The 19175-nt window shown below is 36.2% G+C and overlaps 1 protein-coding gene across 2 annotated transcripts in view; it reads right to left on the reverse strand.

The window, feature by feature from the left end:
• The window catches only part of dvl1b (dishevelled segment polarity protein 1b), a 30061-nt gene that overhangs the window by 10389 nt on the left and 497 nt on the right, over positions 1–19175 (reverse strand). For both annotated transcript variants that reach the window (XM_079596847.1, XM_079596848.1), the window contains exons 2-8: positions 10421–10490; positions 9191–9312; positions 4236–4348; positions 860–998; positions 632–725; positions 282–351; positions 61–200 (exon numbers count right to left, since the gene is read on the reverse strand). In XM_079596847.1, the coding sequence (XP_079452973.1) occupies positions 61–200; positions 282–351; positions 632–725; positions 860–998; positions 4236–4348; positions 9191–9312; positions 10421–10490 (748 nt within the window). The remainder of the gene's footprint in view (positions 1–60; positions 201–281; positions 352–631; positions 726–859; positions 999–4235; positions 4349–9190; positions 9313–10420; positions 10491–19175) is intronic.

Raw genomic sequence — 19175 nt, forward strand, 5'->3', positions numbered from 1 at the left:
CTAAATGGGTCACAAACAGAATGAATATTCACAAGAAGTGCCATTCCAGACTACATGTACCTGCAGCAGCATGTCGCCTGGCTCTATCCTCCCATCTGCTGCCACCGCTCCTCCCTTCATGATAGAGCCGATGTAGATGCCACCATCTCCTCTATCGTTACTTTGGCCCACTATACTGATGCCGAGAAAGTTATATTTCTCTGTGCAAACAAGAGAGAACACGGACGTGATGAATTTGTGTCACACTGTACGTGTACATGTAAAAGGCAAGCTGATCTTACCCATATTGAGGGTAACTGTGATGATGTTGAGGCTCATGGTTGAATCTGTGATACTACTGAAGGAAGATGACTGTGGATAGGAAAGCAAAGGAGATACATGAAACATAAGTCAAATACAAATATATATGTTTACATATATATGCACATACACACACATTTACTTGGCTGAATGGGAACATAGACCTCTATTGTTTTTTTATATAGTTATTTATAAATAGTATAACCTAACCCACACCCTAGCCCTAAGGTCTTGGGATGTTTTGTCAGATTTAGCTCTTTTCTGGATGCAAATTTGTCCCCAATATATGGTTAAGTAGGTACACACACGCAAGCACACACACACTTCTAACCCTGTCGATTTTAGCCACTTTGTGTCGCCGGCGCCTGCGCTTGTGTCTCTTCATTAACTGAAAAGAAGAGCTCTGCTCTGTGGAATTGCTCAGCCTGAGAGAGACAAACATAGAAGAGAAGAACAGATTGATTAATGTATACCATTTGAGCCAAGACCGAATAAGTCAGTTAGAAGCACACAGTAAACGCAAAATTTCAAAAGGTTTATGCTTTATATCATTGCAAACCTGCTAGCATCCTCATCCTCCTCGCTGTCAATGAAGGAGCTCGACTCCAGCTCACTGCTCATCATAGAGCCACTGTCACAGCCCATGGCCGAGTCCCTCACCACCCGCTCGGCTTTTGTGTGACCGTTCACACGCGGGACTAAGAACAATCATGCACACAGCGAGCTTGTGAATGCCTTGTTGAAACAACAAAACACTACCAAAGAGAACCATATATTTGGATACACTCATGGCTTGATCGCACCTTGAGCGACAAACTTAAAAAGAGGAAAACATACACTCCTGTGGGCGTGGCTCTGGCTCAGGGTGGCATCTGATTGGCTGGAAAGCTCTGGTGAGGCGGCGGCATCTCAGTGAGCCGGGCTTTTGGTATCGCCTCTGGTGGAACCCGAAACACTCCAGGAGAGTTGGGCTGCCAGTGCTTCTTTCACCAGGCTGATATCGCTCTCTCATACTGTCTGATATGCTCACTCACATGCCAGTCTTTTGAATTTTAAGGCAGTCTTTAGTACTTTATTTATCTTGCACTTGCAGTCATTACTAAATTAGTTTGTTCTACTGCCTGTCTTTTCAAACTTTCATCAAAGGTGATGTGGGGGAAAGTAAAATTGATAGTGAGGAAGGAAATGCACAAAATACGTTTAAATATAATTTATATTCAGTGTTTTTATTCAGGCTACAGATGTAGAGCAAACATGCTACAAAAGATGGCGATATAGCTTAATGTACATCTACATCTAGCAAACTAGGCAATCCATTACAGAGCCATGTTTGACTTCAGGCAACGAAATGGAAACAAAGTACTCAATACATCACCACTATTTGTGTAAGCAGCCTATTTAAACCCAGACTACAGATATATCACATGTTTAGCAGGATAATATAACAATATATCACATGAGTGATGCACAAAGGCATATTATGTTGCAATCTATTGAAAAATAATTCTTCACATGCTGGTTAAAATTTTAGTTAATTCATAGTTTAATTTAATTCATGTATGTTTCATTCTTACAAAATGTTGTTTAACGTAAATTAATAAAATTAGTTTTAAACAATTAAAATATATGATACGAAACCAAGCCAATTATAAAAAAATCATGTTTTTAAGGGATGTTTCAATATATTTTTAAATATTGTAAAAATACAGGCCTACTGATTAAGAAAACTATTTAATTTGATTGTATTATTATATTTGCTGCAGTTTAACAACTCTAGCATTCTGTATATAGGCTACTAGATATCAGTTTTTTCTTTATAATAGATACTATTTTCACTTGCTCTTAACAAAATACAAGCCAATTACGCATGTCTTTCTAATAAACTAAATATTTAGCAGTAGCACCACAAAACATGAAATGAATACCCGAATTTTGTTTATTTTAAAATAAAATACTTTTGTAAAGTGAAGTCGCCTTACCTCAGAAAGCGCAAACGACAGAAGAGCTTCTCTCCGCCGGTGCACACAAATAAACTACTACACAGACAGAAGAACTCCCGCGGGAGCGCGCGATATGAATTTATTATCCGCCCCTTCTGCTCGCGCTCTCACCAGACGCGCACTGTCATTCATCAACAGCAGCGCGTGGACAATGAGCGCGCGACAATTTCGATTTGTGCATTCTCTGCTCGAGCGTAAAAATAATCATCATGTACTGTGCAATTATTATTTACGAGGCAACGTTTGCCCGCGTCGAGGGGTGACAAAAGCCTCTAAACAGAAATTTGAGGATAAAATATAGTCTGAAGTGTGACGTTAGCTTGTAGTCTATATGTGGAAATAAATAAATAAATAACTGTTTGTTTCGCCTGACTAACTGTTTTCCATGTTGTCTAAACATACATCTGAGTCTTTCAGGACAGCAATTTTTTGTATTTAACAGCCTAAATATTGTAATATAGCTAATATTAAATACTGTAACATATAATAATATTGTAATATATTTATTTGTGTTGTGTTTAGCATTAAAATATAAAAAAAAATGGAAACTAAATAAATAAATCCACATTCCTGCTTTGCATTTTGTTCGCAAATAGGAAAGGGCCACAGCACAAAATTCAGTCAGGGGCCCAGAATCCCTCGCCTGGTTATTCCCAGAGGAACAGTGCATCCTGTAAACCTAATATTTTTTTCCTCCTTTTTGTCCTATTAATTCTGAGCTCAAGGAGTGTTGCACTGTCACCACTGACACTGTCTCCAGACTGGCCAGCTAATTAAGCCACACTGATTAATGATCAGCAGGAACTAATGGGCCAACAGAGAGACCTGCGCTACCATCACAAACACAGATGAATTATTGTGAGAGGTCTGGGTGTGTTTGTGTGTGAGAAAGCATTTGTTTTGTAAGGGTGAGGACTATGTTGAATAGACGACAGGAAAGGGTGTGTGATTCTGCTCTGTTAACGCCTGTTGTTGTAAATAAGTATTTTACGCACACAAATTTGCCACTATACATAATGTGCCTATAATGTGTCTGTGCAGTTATGTATTGTGCAAACAATCAATGGAAGCTCAAGAACAAATACAGAAAGAGAGAAGAGAAACAAAATGTACAATGAGAGTGTATGTAAATGTAATTTAAATGACAGATTGCTTTATTTGTATTCTTCCGTAATATTAATGTGAGAACACATTTAAAAAAGATGAAGTCGTTTCAGTCTGTCATGGTAGGTAATTATGGATAAATTAAGACTTTATAAATGAGCTAAAAACAAACAAATGCATACACAAAAAGACAAAGATGAAAACACCACTATACATGTGAAACAAACACACACACAAAGAGGTGACTTTTTGACCTCAGTTTGAAAAGACGAATATATTTAGCACACCAATGAGGCAAATATCCTACATAAGAGGGCGTAAAACATTTGTCATGCTCAGAGTAGGATCAAGCCATGATTATATCAACTTTGTGTATGAATGCAAAATAAAGTGGCATGTACAGCAGGGATTTGGTCACCTATGCAGGGTTCCTACACTGTATGGAAGAGTACAGATTTGAATTTGAAAGTATATATATTAAAAAAAAAAGTGTTTCAGTTTTCTAATTATAAAATTAGGAATTAAAAAAAATTATTAGAATAATAATTATCATACAAGCAGAGTGTTTTTATGGCAAAATTTAAGTGATCGTTGAACAGGACTGAATGAATTCAAGGCACACGTTTTCATTACGCGAAACTGTTTGTCTTTACAATAAGCCAAACCAGCAACTGATCAACGATCATCTAAATCAGACTGTACAATTTTCTGTTAAATATGGTGTAAAATTTGAGTCTGGAAAAGTATAGAATTTTGAAATGGAAAACTTGAAGGAACCCTGCCTATGATAAAAATGACAGTATTGAGGCATAATCTTGTAGCTACACTCACATTCATCTCTCCTCCGTCTTGTCCTTTCTCGTTCCCGCTCTCTGCGGTGGCGGAGAACAGACTCACTTCCGGTTTCTGTGTCCAGACCGTCTCTGCTGTTCACTGCATTAGCACTGTAGCAAACACACACACACACACACACACAGAAACATATGCAGCATGAGCTCTGAAAACATTAGACACTGCAACAACTGTATCTGATACTCATAGGATGTTTTATGTGCATGTAAGATATACGTGCGAGCGATGGAATGCAGACTATTTTAGCCTTTGTGAGAAGGGCAGAAAGGAGAAGAGAGTGAGCGAGAGAGAAAGAGAATAATGGTAATGACACATAGGGGGTTTCATCATGAAAAATCGGTTTCTGAATTACACCCTTGGGGCAGGCAAGTGTGTCTTTGTGCAAGCATGAACATCTATGTGCTTTCAGTAGAAATCTGAGTGAGGTGAAAGATTTATTCCACCATATAGTAAAAGTGGCCTATAAAGGTGTGTGTGTGTGTGTGTGTGTGTGTGTGTGTGTGTGTGTACAGTAGGCCTATATACAGTATATATATATATATATATATATATATATATGACCCCTGAATGTGATAACCTTTTGTATTTTTTTTACCTTATACCAAAAATTAGTTTGTTCTTTGCGGAAGATATACTTTTAAATACACTGTTGGTCAAAGAGGATATATCCTACATGCAGTAGAAATTAAATTTTTAATGATTAAAAAATCACTTCAGTTCTTGCTATTTTAATACAAAAATGTTGATGTAATAAAAATACATGTTTAATAATCATTTTAATTATTAATTATGTTTGTATGAGACATACACTATTGGTCAGTATAAGTTACTATTTATCAAAAGTGACAGTAAATACATTTTTAATCTTACAAAATATTTCTATTTCAAATGAATGTGTTCTTCTATTAATCAAAGAATCCGGCATATGAAACAGAATAATTGTTTTCAGCAGTGACAATGATAAGAAATGTTTCTTGAGCAACAAATCAACATATTAGAATGATTTCTGAAGGATCACGTGACACTGAAGACACTGAGTTATGATGCTGAAAAATCAGCTTTGCCATCACTGGAATACATAACATTTAAAAACATATATAACAATATAACAGTTATTTTAAATTGTAATAATATTTTACAACATTCCTGGTTTTACTGTATTTTACAGTATTTTTTTATATAAAAAATGCAGTTTTGCTGAATATAAGACTTTTATAAGAAAGAAATCGAAAAAAACAAACTTTTTAACGCTAGTGTTTTACAGCATATTGTTATTATTGTTGTTATAAAAATGTGAAGTATACTGCATGAATGCAACATGCGGTACAAATGTAAGCAGTGAGTCAGTCAAGCAATGTTAGAAATTAAGGACATGGCATAAAAAATTATATAATCCAATGAGTTTGTGCTTTGCTGTGCAGATAAAAAATCAGCCACAAGAGGGCAGAAATATCACAGCAACAGCACTAGTGATCTACATCAGCGTATGTGTGGCTCAATTCCCACTTCATCAACACGAAACCAGCAATGGGTTCATTTTAACTCACAGTAGTCAGGATATCATTTGCCTTTTTTTTCAAGTAAAGAGTTCCCTCTGTATGCTGCCTTCATATATTCCTGCTATACAAGAATAATCCAAACATAAGGTTTGTTTTGATTTCTTGCCTTACAAAAGGAACTGGATGTGTGAGTGTGTGACTGCAATAATAATGTTCCATCCACACTGTAAAAATGGTTGTAACTTTTATAGAAGAAAAAAAAAACATGTAAAAATGCTACAGTAAAAACCTAACCACATACAGTGGAAAAACCATGGAAATGGTAGAACATTGCCTAATTTTACTGTAAAGTAATGTCAAATTCGTTTTTTTTTTTTTTTTTTTTTGCTAGTAAAACCTATAAAATAATATTTTACAGGGAAAAGGTATTTTGTACAGGCCATGTATCATTGCATTATATTATACCTTATTATTATTACTACATCAATCATGTCCTTGTACATGTTTACTGTTTCTCTATTTATACACATTTACTCTATCATCACTGTTCAGTGCTCCTTTTCTATTTATATCCCTTCTCATCTGCACAGTACTGTTCTCTTGCCTTCTGTACACTATTTGCACAATATATGACTATTTCCGCTTCTGGTTAGATGCTAACTACTCTCCATAATTGAGTTAAGTCTAATCTAGACATTTTCTATGAATATGTCTCTCCACAAGATGTCTCTCCCTGTCCTCTCATGTTTAAACATTAACAATTTTATATTTGGTCATGCTGTTGCATAAGAGTGAAACAGATTTACAAAGGTCCCTTCTGGATGTTCTGCTATGGGCAGATACACCACTCATTGTTTACCACAACTCCCTTCAACATTTGTGTCTCATGCTTTCTGGATGACTGAGCCCAGTGGGGGAGCAAGAGCCAAAGGGACTTGCTCTCTTTATGCTGTTGATATTCCTACATCCACAACATCAACATGCGTGTGTGTGTGTGTGTGTGTGTGTGTGTGATTATTATGCAGATCAGGGATTCCCAACCGGGGGTAAACGTTCCCCAGGGGTTACTTCAGCAGGTTTCATGTTTCTTGGAACATTTTTTATTTTGCTTTAAAACTGAAATGGCTCTTCTTTTTTTCTTTTTTTTTTAGTTGTCAACGCAGCAAAATAATGAATTGTAATTATTGTCATGATTTTTTTTATTTAACACACATTCTTTTTTTAAGACAAGACACTACGGCCAAAAATATTGTTTTAATTCATATATATATATATTCTGAAGGTTTTTACAGAGGGGTTTGTTCATATATCATTTTATTCTTAAAAAAACATGGTGATTATTTATTTTTTCTTTCTGGATGTTGACAGAATTTTCTGATTTATGGAGTGATAAAAAGAGACGTCCATTCAGTAAAAACCTCTGACTCTAATAAGTCAACAAAATGAAAACCTGGCTTTATCCGGAAATGTATGCAAATTAGTGAATATTTAATTAGATGCCTAATTTGCATATTCAAACATTTTAGACAACTTGTAATACATTTTTTTTACATTTAATGTAATCAATCAACTGGAGAAGTATGGTGATATGTATTTGTTAATTTTTGCCCTATTTACCAAAAAAATACCAGACATGCCTTAAAAATTGACTAATTTCTGGTTTGATGTTGATTCTTGAGACTTTCAGTGGAGGTACATGTGCAACAAATCATGTACACGAGTGATCAGAGAATCTGATTTCACCTCGTCTAAAAGAAGCACGGAGGTGTATAAAGTGTGTGTGCAGGTGAAGGTGACACGGCACGTGCAGAATGCAGAATGTGTGAGGGAAAGTGCATCACCAATGTGAGTGTGTATGTGCGTGTGCACTCATGTGAGATAATCAGCACATCTGGTGCACGCTATAAATGGATGTTTTCAGTGGTTGAGCATAAAACACAATGGCATGCATAAAATTAACTATTAAATAACTATTGTGCAGTGAACACTAAACATTACACTTGACCACACGATTCAGTTATATAATGCAATTATATCATCGCAATATCAAGAGACAATACAATTTCTGATATCAACTGAACCTGGAATCGATCTAAATAGAACAAACAGCATTTTGATCTCTTAAAGACCCCCTGTGGTGAAAATCAAGTTTTAAATGTTGTTTCTATGTCTATGTGGTGTTGGTATTATGCTTTAAGACCAACCATGTGCAAATTTATAAGTCAACACCATTGCTGAGTATTTTCAATTTAAAAATGCAGTGAACCAAAGACAGTCTCAAAAACGCGGTTTAAAATCGCTGGTGTTACTTACGTCACAAAATACCTTATATGTTCAAACTTGTGGTTTGAACATAAAAGCAAAGTTTTGAAATTTTCAGTGCATGTCTGTGTGAGGTAAAAGGACACAAGTTGTTGTAGCTCCGCCCCCTGTGCCGGGAGCAGCAGCTCATTTGCATTTAAAGGGACAGACACAAAAACTGTGCTTTTTTTGCTCACCCTCAAAAAGTGACAACTTTAACATGCTATATAAAACATCTGTGGGGTATTTTGAGCTAAAACTTCACAAACATACTCTGGGGACATCAGTGATTTAGGTTAGCAGGTTATCCCGGTATATTTTTCTGTTGATATGAAAAATCGGGTAGATTTAGCAATATGATCTATATTACAATGTTATGATGAACTATATGTCTTTCTCCACTGATATTCTAAGTTGTCCAAGCGTTTCTAGGAATATTGAGTGTTAGAAGGCAGATGTCTGACTCTGAGATGGCGAACGAGAACATGGTTTGTGTAACATTAGCAACACATTATTAGCTGTTTGATAACGTAGTCAAGCAAAAGGCTAATCATATTAAATACCGTTATGTGTCTGATGTTGTAAAGAGCGAAACCATTGTGCAGCGTTTACCTCAGTAAGTTCACTGAGTGGATCTCTGAGCTGGTGTGAGTGAGTGGAGGCGGGGCTAATTAGAATATTCATGGGTTTTTTTTCAGGGTTTTTTGATGAATAGAAATTTCAAAAGAACAGCATTTATTTGAAATAGTTTTTTTTATTCATGTCTTTACTGTGAATTTTCATTGAATCATCCCTTCAGAATAAATTTATTAAAAAAAAAACATTGACCTCAAACTTTTAAATGGTATATATTACAAAAGTCAGTGTTAATAGACAGCGAAGCTAATCTAAATAAAAATAGTGAAAATGTGCATGTACAATTAAATATCCAATATCGACAGAAACGATAACTGATTTTCAGAGGATGGAAAATGCTGCATTATAATAGGGCACACTTTGCTTGGACTGTACAGTTTCACCCCACCTCTATGATTCAGGTTTTCTGTGCTGAAAAACCAAAGGCACAAATGGCGCATCTGTGAAGTGAATTTGTTCAGGAGTGTGTGTTGCACAGGATACATGCGTGTTACTCACTGGAACGAGGGAGGTCTGGAGTCTCCGATGCCTCCCGTCCTCTCCAGCGGTGGGGGAAGCTCAGTATGACTGTCAGTGCACACCGACATCCCGTCTGTGTGGGAGCTCTCAGCCAACACAAGCTACAAACAGACAAATAAATGCATAACTTAAAGAGTTATTTCACTGAAAAATTTAAATTACTCAACCCTCATGTTGTTCCAAACTCATGTCTGAAGATTAAAAATATTCATAAAGAGATCTTAAAATAAATTCATATGCATTGAGTGGTTAAATCGAAGTCTTCTGAAGACTAGACACATGGTCGCTTTGTATGATGAACAAATTTAATGTAGTCTTTTATTTACATAAAAACATTGATCAGTGAATGAGCATAGAGGACTGATATTTGGTAAATGGAAGCTCAAGCATTCTTGCTTGACTTGTGAGAACCAATGAGGTTCATTCTCGCATGTCACGGCAGCACGTTTTAACCAATAAGGTTTGTTCTCACGCGTCAAGCAAGTACAGTTGAGCTTCTTTTTGAGTGCTCCATGTGCATCGCTGATGAAAGTTTAGATGCATGTGAATAAAATATTAAATTAAATCGGCTTATCATATAAAGTGACCGTGTTTCTTCAGAAGACTTGGATTACACAGGGCGATTCATATGGATTTTACGATCTCTTTAAGAACCTTTTTGGGTTTGGGTTTGAATTTTGGGTGAATCGACGTTCAATGGAGAGGCAGAAATCTCAATTTCTTTGTTTGTGTTTTGGAGATAAACAAAAGTCTTACGGGTTTGGAACAACATTAGAGTGAACTGTTGACAGAATTTTCATTTATGGGTGAAATCCTTTAAGTAAACATAAGTGTCAAGTTCAGATGTTTTTTGTTTAAGTTTTAATGGCTCTTCTTCATCCCTCACACAGTTTGGATGAATAGGATGTTTGAACTGTTCTACTAAACTCAAAACAAAAGACTACAACAAGCAAAGGCCTCAAAGGCACTAAATAAAAATGGAAACGCAATGTCCTGAATTATGCATTGCACTTCAGAGTCGGTAAGACTTCAAAGTGTCTTTCTGACTTAATTAGTATAATGAATCTGTGAACTAAAACGGTTGTTGTCCAGTATATGATTTAGCGCATGTGCTGCATCTTTCTTACGAGTCGACATATGAATGCATGACTGCCTGCCTTTTCCACTCTGATTCAGATGTTATATAAGGCAGAGGTTTTCGCAGCTCACCCATGACACCACTCTCCCATTGAAACAAGGCAGTTTGGCGTTATCGTCCGAGACTTCCTCTTTGACAACCCTGCAGGGACACAAAGAAAACAAGAGGCATGTGTATTTAATTAGAAGTGTTTTTGTATGAAACTGCTGCATTGGTTGTGCATGCGCGCATATACCGTCACTTTATTCAACATCTACCGCCATGCGCTGAAAAATTAGCTCATCGGACTAGATAACATCGTCATGTACTGTGTGATGTATAACTGTGATCCTGTTTAAATGCGTTGTTTAGACTGACTTTGCAAGCAGCAAACTGTCAAAATGGATTTGAATAGAGGGCATATGGTGAGGATCTCACAAGGCAGCTTGTAATGAATGTGTCAACTCAATGATGCCAAATTTATGCTGACATAGGGGTGGTTTCCCAGACAGAGATCAGTCCTGGACTAAAACGGCCCTTTAAACCAGATTAACAAGAATCTGCTTTCTCTATCATGGTTTTAAATAGCCCAAGACTTAGTCTAGTCCAGAGTTTAATAAGCTGATTTCCTGGAGGAAGACTAGAGCTACTCCAGGACTAAATTAAGGCTTAAATTAAACCTACCAGGAGGCAGGTCTAACCCTCCAGCAGATCTATTCCGCCAATTCTCCAGTCTGCTGGAGAAGTGTGCATATCAACCGCAAAAACCCTTCTGAAACCTAAAATGACAAATGGGACACCCTACAGACATGGACTTAACGGACATGCGCACGGGGCAGCAAATTTATGTCCACAAAAAGTGTGCATTTTGGGACAGGGTCATATAGACATAAGTCCTCTTCCAGGCAGATTCGTAAAATTTCCTGTTGATTGGAACTTCTTAATTTTTGCCCTGATGGTTGAAATGGACATTTTCACACTATTTTCAAACAGTTTGTTGACTCTATTTTGGGCTATTTTCTTACATTTCTTGAATTTTTGAAGCTCAACAATCTTTTGCTGCACATCAGAACTATATTCTTTTTTTCTTTTTTTTTACTCATTGTGTTGGATGGAATAGAATGGAATGGGTGGAATTTGAACTTTTTGTTCCCTCATATTAATAGTCTTGTGAAACAGGAAACCATGGCTGGACAATATTAACCTGGTGTGCTAAAAATTGTACATATGAGTGGGAATGAACTTCAGAAATTTTACTCATAATAATTTCTAGGGCAACCAATAATTGTGGCCAATGTGTATTAGAGAAAACTATTTATTTAATATTTCCCAGAAAAGTTAGTAAAAACATCATTAAAATAGTCCAAGTGACTATAGTGGCTCAACCTTAAATTTATCAAGCGACGAGAATACTTTTTGTGGCCAAAAAAACTAAAATAACGACTTTATTTAACATATTTAGTCACTTGGACTATTTTAACTGTTTTTACTAACTTTTCTGGGCCGGCATATTTAAATTACCGTACCTAGAAGCATGTGAAGGAGTGAGACAGCTCTCAGATTTCATCAAACATATCTTAATTTGTGTTCCGAAGACGAACGAAAGTCTTACGGGGTTGGAACAACATGAACATGAGGGTGAGTAATTACTGACAGAATTTTCATTTTTGGGTGAACTAACCCTTTAAGGCCAACTCCTGTCGTAATTTAAACCCTGTCCGAGAAACTGCACACCATAATGTTTTATTTGTTAAACCACAGTGGACAAGCCTAGGGAAAAAAGTTAAGTTAAGCTAAATAAATTAAGATACATCAAATGAATGATATCACTGTCATATATCACAGCTGATTTTACATTCCATTTAAAAAAAAAATTCTAGACAAACATTTAAACAACTTAAATTTAGGCCTAATCCAAAGCTATTTTATGGTTTAAGAAGACATGAAATACATATGTGAGGCTATACCAGCTCAAGTATGTGTATCTGACAGATGAAAGTGTGTTGGAAAAGGTGTGAATTTATTTAAATGAAAAGGTTCAGTGAGGATGTTGGTGTCTGTTTAGAATTAGATAATATGTACGTTACTTAACAATTGAAATTCTGATCTCACAAGAAAGCAAATATGTCCAAATCAACAGATAGCCTATAGGAGTATTTTAACATCAATGGGAAATGTAGTATGTGATCTGACCGAACTAATGTTTTTATTGGTCTAGTTTTTTGATTTAGACTTAGTAGCCGCAGGTCAAAATGCTTAATGACAGGTCCATAATTTACAGTATAACATTTTGATTTTATGAGGTTAATGTTCCCAAGGGAAATGCTTAAAAAAAACAGATATATGGGACGTAAATAGCATTTTCAAAATGATTATAACTGTAACATTTATAATTTTTTTTATTTTTTTATTAGTAAAAGCATACATTTCACAAACAGATTAAGCACACACATGAAAGAACAAACCAACTGAGAGATGAAAATGATACATTTATTATGGCAAATTTGTAAAAAATACAAAATAGTCAGGGTTCCCACACTTGTTGACCCAATTCAGAACAATTAACAAGTTTCAATGACTAATTGAAAATAACCTACTTAAACTATTCACTCACAAATCAGATCAAAATCACAATCTATATTGAATTTTTAAGTAAAACAAGAAATAATTTAATTATATATATATTTTTAATCTGTTATTTTCAGGAGTTTGAACATGAGTTAACAAAAACTTAACTGCTATTTATTATATAATTACCCTGTTTTCAGTTTAGGATCTTTAAAACTAAGAAGCATTAGGCACACCACTTTTGATTTGTACTACTTTGAAATGACTGCACTATTGTCCATTAGCAATCACAGAATAGTTTATTCTTCATTTTTATTAGCAACCATTTTAATGTACTAATACCAACCACCACTATGAAAATGCAAAACAATAAATCAAAATTGAGAAACTACATAAACTCTCCTGTAAGTGAGCAAGTTTTCGGTCTCCTTTTGTCTCTAAGTCTGAAAACAGAGAAATTCCCATCTCTCCTCACACAGTCTGGCCTCCCACTTCCCGTTTGCCACGCTGAGGGCACCACAGCGACGAGCAACTGGACACTGTAGGTTTCCACCATTTACCCAGTTCTCATTCTGTACATTATCCCCATAAACCCAGATCCATCTACCCACAAGAAAGTTCAGCCCAATCCATACATAATCACTCTGGACATCTTGAACCTTATTCTCAGCGGTGTGCTGTTCCATAACTGATGTGAGACTGGCCAAGTCTACATATCGGTCTCTACAGTGTGTCAAGGCCTCAATCCAGGATTTGGGTTCTGACACCAGGATCATAGAGCGCACATTGGCCATACAAAAGAAAGGGAGTGATTGTATGCAAAACTCATCGAACAACTCACCATCTTTTAAAGCTACACAAGCTTGTTGGGATGGTGGGATGGTTCTATTCATGAAATCTAGACTATCCGGTTGCATTCTGTTCCAATACTGGACTGTTATTGTGCCATTAGCAGAATACCAAGGATTATTATACAACCCAATCCAAAAGTAAAGATTATCCACGAAAGGGCTGTCCATGCCATGGATATACACCACCAGTGAAGTCAATTCTGCTTGCGTTTTCACCATGACTAGGCTCATGCTCAACAGGTTGCAATGAGTCTGAGCGTCTTTCCAGGATTTATTTTCTTTGACCAGCCTGAATTCGAGGATACTGTTAACTTTTCTGAAGCAGACAAAAGGGTGTTCCTCAAAGCAAACGCGGTCATGCCAGAATCCTCTCCAATCAATCACTGCACAAAACAAACTGTTAAACCACCGGGAGAACGTGACAGGCTCGTTGTCTCCAATCCATCTCCATGTCTCTTTCAAAGGAGTTTCTTCTTTAACTGTAGCTAGACCAATCCAGGCCAAACTATCACTAAGCACAGCACTTATTAAGTTGTTGTCCAAATCATTACGTATAATCGCAAGACCAGCGTGATCCGTCTCACACTGTCGTTTTGCCTCCAGCCAAGTTTTAGTTTCTTTGACTAAGACCCAGACTCCAGAATCCTTCTTACACACAAAGAATAGTTTAGTGTCACATGTTGTGGTAGAAAACCAATTTCCATCCTTGGTCATTGAGGCACACTCTCCATACCAGTTGAAATAATTGGATTTGCTCACATCCACCCAGTACCAAGCTGTGGAAAACCTAAAAATTCCCATCCAAGAGAGCTGGCTGACAGAACCGCTGAGATTCTTCAGCTCGTTCTTATCCGAGGGTAAAAACGGTTTCCCAAAATTATTTAGGCAATACTTCTTTGCATCATACCAGTTCACCTTCTTCTCCACATGGATGATTTCCTTCACTAATCGTGGAACGATATCGGCAGACGTATGGAGTGCCAGTAGAAGGAAGTTAAGAAGCCCAAACATCTCCATGGTGAGACAGACAGCAACTGTTACAAGAACATGTCATGTTAAACTAGACTTGAGATTCATTTGCATGACGTCATAGTGAGTATTTGAATATGATGATGCTTTGAGCTACTGTGTAAAGATGAAATGGCTAACTTTCTTCCTAATCCGTATTGAAATGAGGGAACCAATCCAAAACATTCAGTCTTATAGTTACCTAACCTTATTTACAAGGATTAAAAACACAGATAAAACACTAAAAGATCATTTAATTGTCTGGTTTTATAATTTGTTTAGTTAAACTCTTCCATACTGTGCTATGAAGACAGGGCACAGTGAATTAAATTATGACAAATGTTTTTTATTTATTTTTGACTGTAGAACAGGAATGAGTATCTGACGGAAGGAAGAGTTTGTCTGAGAAAAGTGTGCATGTATTTAAATGAAAAGGTTCAGGATGCTGGTGTGATGTCGGTTCAGCTAATCTGTACTTTGCAATGGAAATCCTCCTCATCTCACGAGAAAGCCTTGTGACGACAATTCAATTGATACAGACTGCACACGACATTTGTCCAAATATACAGTCTTCCTTCATTTTCTGTCATTTAATTTGTCTCAACTATGCTCAGATTCTCATAATATAATCTATGAATAGCTAACCACACTAATAAAATCCACAAAATTTAAAGAATGTTGGATACTTGTCGAATGTCACTGGCCCCTATAACACATTTCACCTTTTATTCATGGTCTCAAACCAAAAGCAATATTTGATGTGCTACTGCTCATACTTCAAAACATTTAAGGGCTTTTCACAATCTACTGTAAACGAGTAAATGGAAATGGAATCCTATCATATTTCATGTTTCACACAGCTCATACTTTACCTCGGGTTATCAATTACAACTGTATGACATTTCACATATTCATAAACTTTGGATTGATGTTCTTATTTGAAAATTTGCAGTGTCAACAGTTATGATTGGATAAATTCTAAATTACAAGTATGAAACGTACCTCTACCCAGGGTTTGGAATGATGATAGCCCAGGATTAAGTGTCGTGTGAAAAGCCCTTTATTTTAATTTCTGGTACTTTTAGTCCAGTTTCCCGAAGATCTGCCCAATAAGAAGCATGTGCTTGGACAGTACATTGCTGCAGTGCACCAGCAGAAAGTGGTACAGTACATTGGCAGCATTGAGGAATGGAATAATAAGGCAGGATGTTCTTGTGTCATTAATGACAAAAGTTGGTACTTCCAATTCCTAACCTTTCCAGGGGCCAGGAAGTGCTGGTGAGTGCTATGTACCAGTCAGCCACAATCCAGGCATTTTACTGGTGCATTCAACCACCAATGGTAGACAGTTTTACTCTAAAGAAGAAGACATTCAAAGGATAAATTGACTTCCATTTCTAAAATGCAAAAGTAAAATAAAGGTATTGCACCATCTAAAAAGCCATGTTTTCCTTATTCATCATAACAATGTATATTTTGACTCTCAAAAATCAAGATTGACATTGAAATTATTGCTTTTATATGAATAATAAGGGCACATTTCTAGTTTCAACATTATTTGTTATTCAGATAGTCCTCTTTAAATACAATACGTCAGATATATGCAAACTGACCCACATTTGGTTTTCGACCATTGAAAATCTATCAAATTCAACAATTTGCAAAGGGAGCCACAATGACATTCCCATATCACTGGGACTGAACTATATGGCCTTAAAAAGAAGATACCAAAAGAAAAGTTTAAGTACCTAAAAATATATTGAGAGAGATATTTATATGTGTGTGTATTTGACAGAACTAAGAGTATTTACCTAAGAAAAGAGAGCGTGTACTGTATTTAAATGAAAAAGATTAAGAGAGGATGTTGGTGCCAGGTTAGCTATCTGTACTTTGCAATGGAAATTCTCCTTATCATGAAAAAGGAAAGTTTTGTGATGCTAAGATGCCCAAACTTAAGTAAGACAAGAACTGATGTCACGTTAGTCTTACAATTAATTTGCATGACGTCCCAGTGAGTGTTTCAATAGGAAAGTTTCTTTAACTTTCCTATTTAAGCACACTTTAAGTTCTTCAATACCACAGCAAAAACGACAAGCCGAACTAAAGTTCAAACATTATTAAGACAAGTGAACTGTCAGTAAGAACATAAGAACAAAAATACAAATTACAAGCATATAAATACAAAATAACAAAGTTACAAATAAAGTACGGTCTAATTAGTATTCAGGTACATAAATGTAATAAATGTAAAATAACACTATAGTGTTCACTGTATAAATGAAATATAGATTAATCTTTGTTAACGCTGTGTTTTGTTCTTTGATTAACATTAATGACACAAACAGCAGCATGTATTTATTAGGCAGCTGTCACTTTAAGACCAAATGCACAGATCCAATATAATGATAGACATCCGATTTCTTTCTCAACTGTTTATGTTCACTTAAAACACTAAAACGACTTTACAAAGAATACTTGCAGACAGGGGTATTTGACATAGTTTTGTGTGTATGTGTCCTTTCAAGAACAAGGACACGTGAAAGAGGAATCAATTCGGAGTTAGCACGCTATCTTAAAATCGCTTGAATGTGTAAATTGGCAAGACAAAACGTGCAATTGATACACTTTCACTCTATGACGGTTAAGTTAATCTGTGAATCACATGCCTGCACCATCTAGAGTTTCATGACAGAACTTTGTATTAATACTATGAAACACAAGTTTTTAACTGTATTACGTCATCATGGCTGATTAATGGTTTCAGAAAGAAAACAATAATTAACCCGAGTCTAGTGTAAACTCTGCGAGTGAAGACATAATGAGTAATAATCCACCACTTTTAAAACAGTTTGTGAGCTAATGGCCTTCTGTTAGCTAATGAGGATCTAATGGTGCATTCTGCTATAAACAGCCTGAGGCAACAGTCCTTGCAATGAATCTTTATCAGGATCTGAGTATACTGGTTTTAAGTTACATTAAAACCAAAGACATTTTTGAGTGCACATAAATTAAGCCAGATAGATGATTAGCAGCTCCTGTAAAAGACTGGGACTGATAAAAGGCATCAAACTATATAATACAAAAGTCCAATGGGGATGCACAGTCTTCACAAAATGTACTTCAGTTGTCTTGACCTTCTCGACCGTAGCAAAAGGAACTGGATGAAATATTTGAATGCAACTGATATACAATCTGATTTTTGACTTGTGATGCAGCCTGAATCATAATCACACCGTGGCCAGAGGAGAACTGATTGAGCCTAGTTTCTCCCAAGGTTTTTTTCTCCATGGAGTTTGAGTTCCTTGTCACAGTCGCCTCTAGCATGCTTAGTAGGGGACACTTAATATTTAACAATATTACTGATTTAACAGCGCTGATACTATTGGATAAGAAGTGAACTGTGATGGACGATGACATCACTGTTACCGCAGAACTGCTTTATAGATGAAATTATCTAATTTAATAAGTGATGATCTTTTCAACAGAACTGAATCAACACTGAACTGACTTCAGCTGAACAATGACACTTTTATTTTAGAGCTGCTGCTCTGCCAAAATGAACTCCGTTTGTATCATTGAATCAATTTCCTGTTATCACTGTAAAGCTGCTTTCAAACAATCTGTATTTTATAAAGCGCTACATAAATAAAGGTGACTCGACTGTATACAATAATAAAAATAATTTACTCATAATGTTGACAAAGTCAAATTTTTTGACAATCTAATAAATTTATATTTAATAAATCACAGTAAAAATATAACCATTATAGACTAATTTTAATGAATGAAATCATCAGTAGTGCCCGCGTTTTATACACAACAGTTTGGTCATGAGGTCAAACATTTCATTTTCAGAATTCTCTTTTCACTGACCATTTGTTGAAAATGAAAAAAAAGAAGAAGAAAAAAACTACTTTGCACTATTTTGTGCACTATATTAAAGTGCCAGCTGTTCATAGAGGATGACAATCACATCAGGCAGCTCTGGCAAGACTAGAGAGGATAATGTTACTCATGGTCTGCTGGTCTTTAAGATGGTCTCCAAGTCTGACCAGCTGAAAAATCACTCTAAAACCAGCCAACAGGCCAGCCCTGACCAAATTGAGAGACCGGCAAATCAGCTTGTGATGTTTGAATCATGACATTGTTTGCCTGTTGTTGACAAGTGTCCGTTATTGCTGGTTGTGTTTTCCCTCTTGCTAAAGGTCAAACTTCGGCTACCGTGCAAACAAACCAGTTCAAAATGCAAATGCAAGAAGCAAAGCAATGTATGCTGTGCTATAGCATATTTAACAGCTAAGAGCACGACTGTATTCTGATGCTGATGATCCCACAAAGGAGGAGATGATACAGCCATCACAGATGACAGGCACCTGCCAATGATGACGAATCATCTCTGCCACGATGACAGCTTCAGTCG

This window comes from Phoxinus phoxinus (genome assembly GCF_949152265.1).
Source record: "Phoxinus phoxinus genome assembly, chromosome: 22".
Taxonomy (NCBI): domain Eukaryota; kingdom Metazoa; phylum Chordata; class Actinopteri; order Cypriniformes; family Leuciscidae; genus Phoxinus; species Phoxinus phoxinus.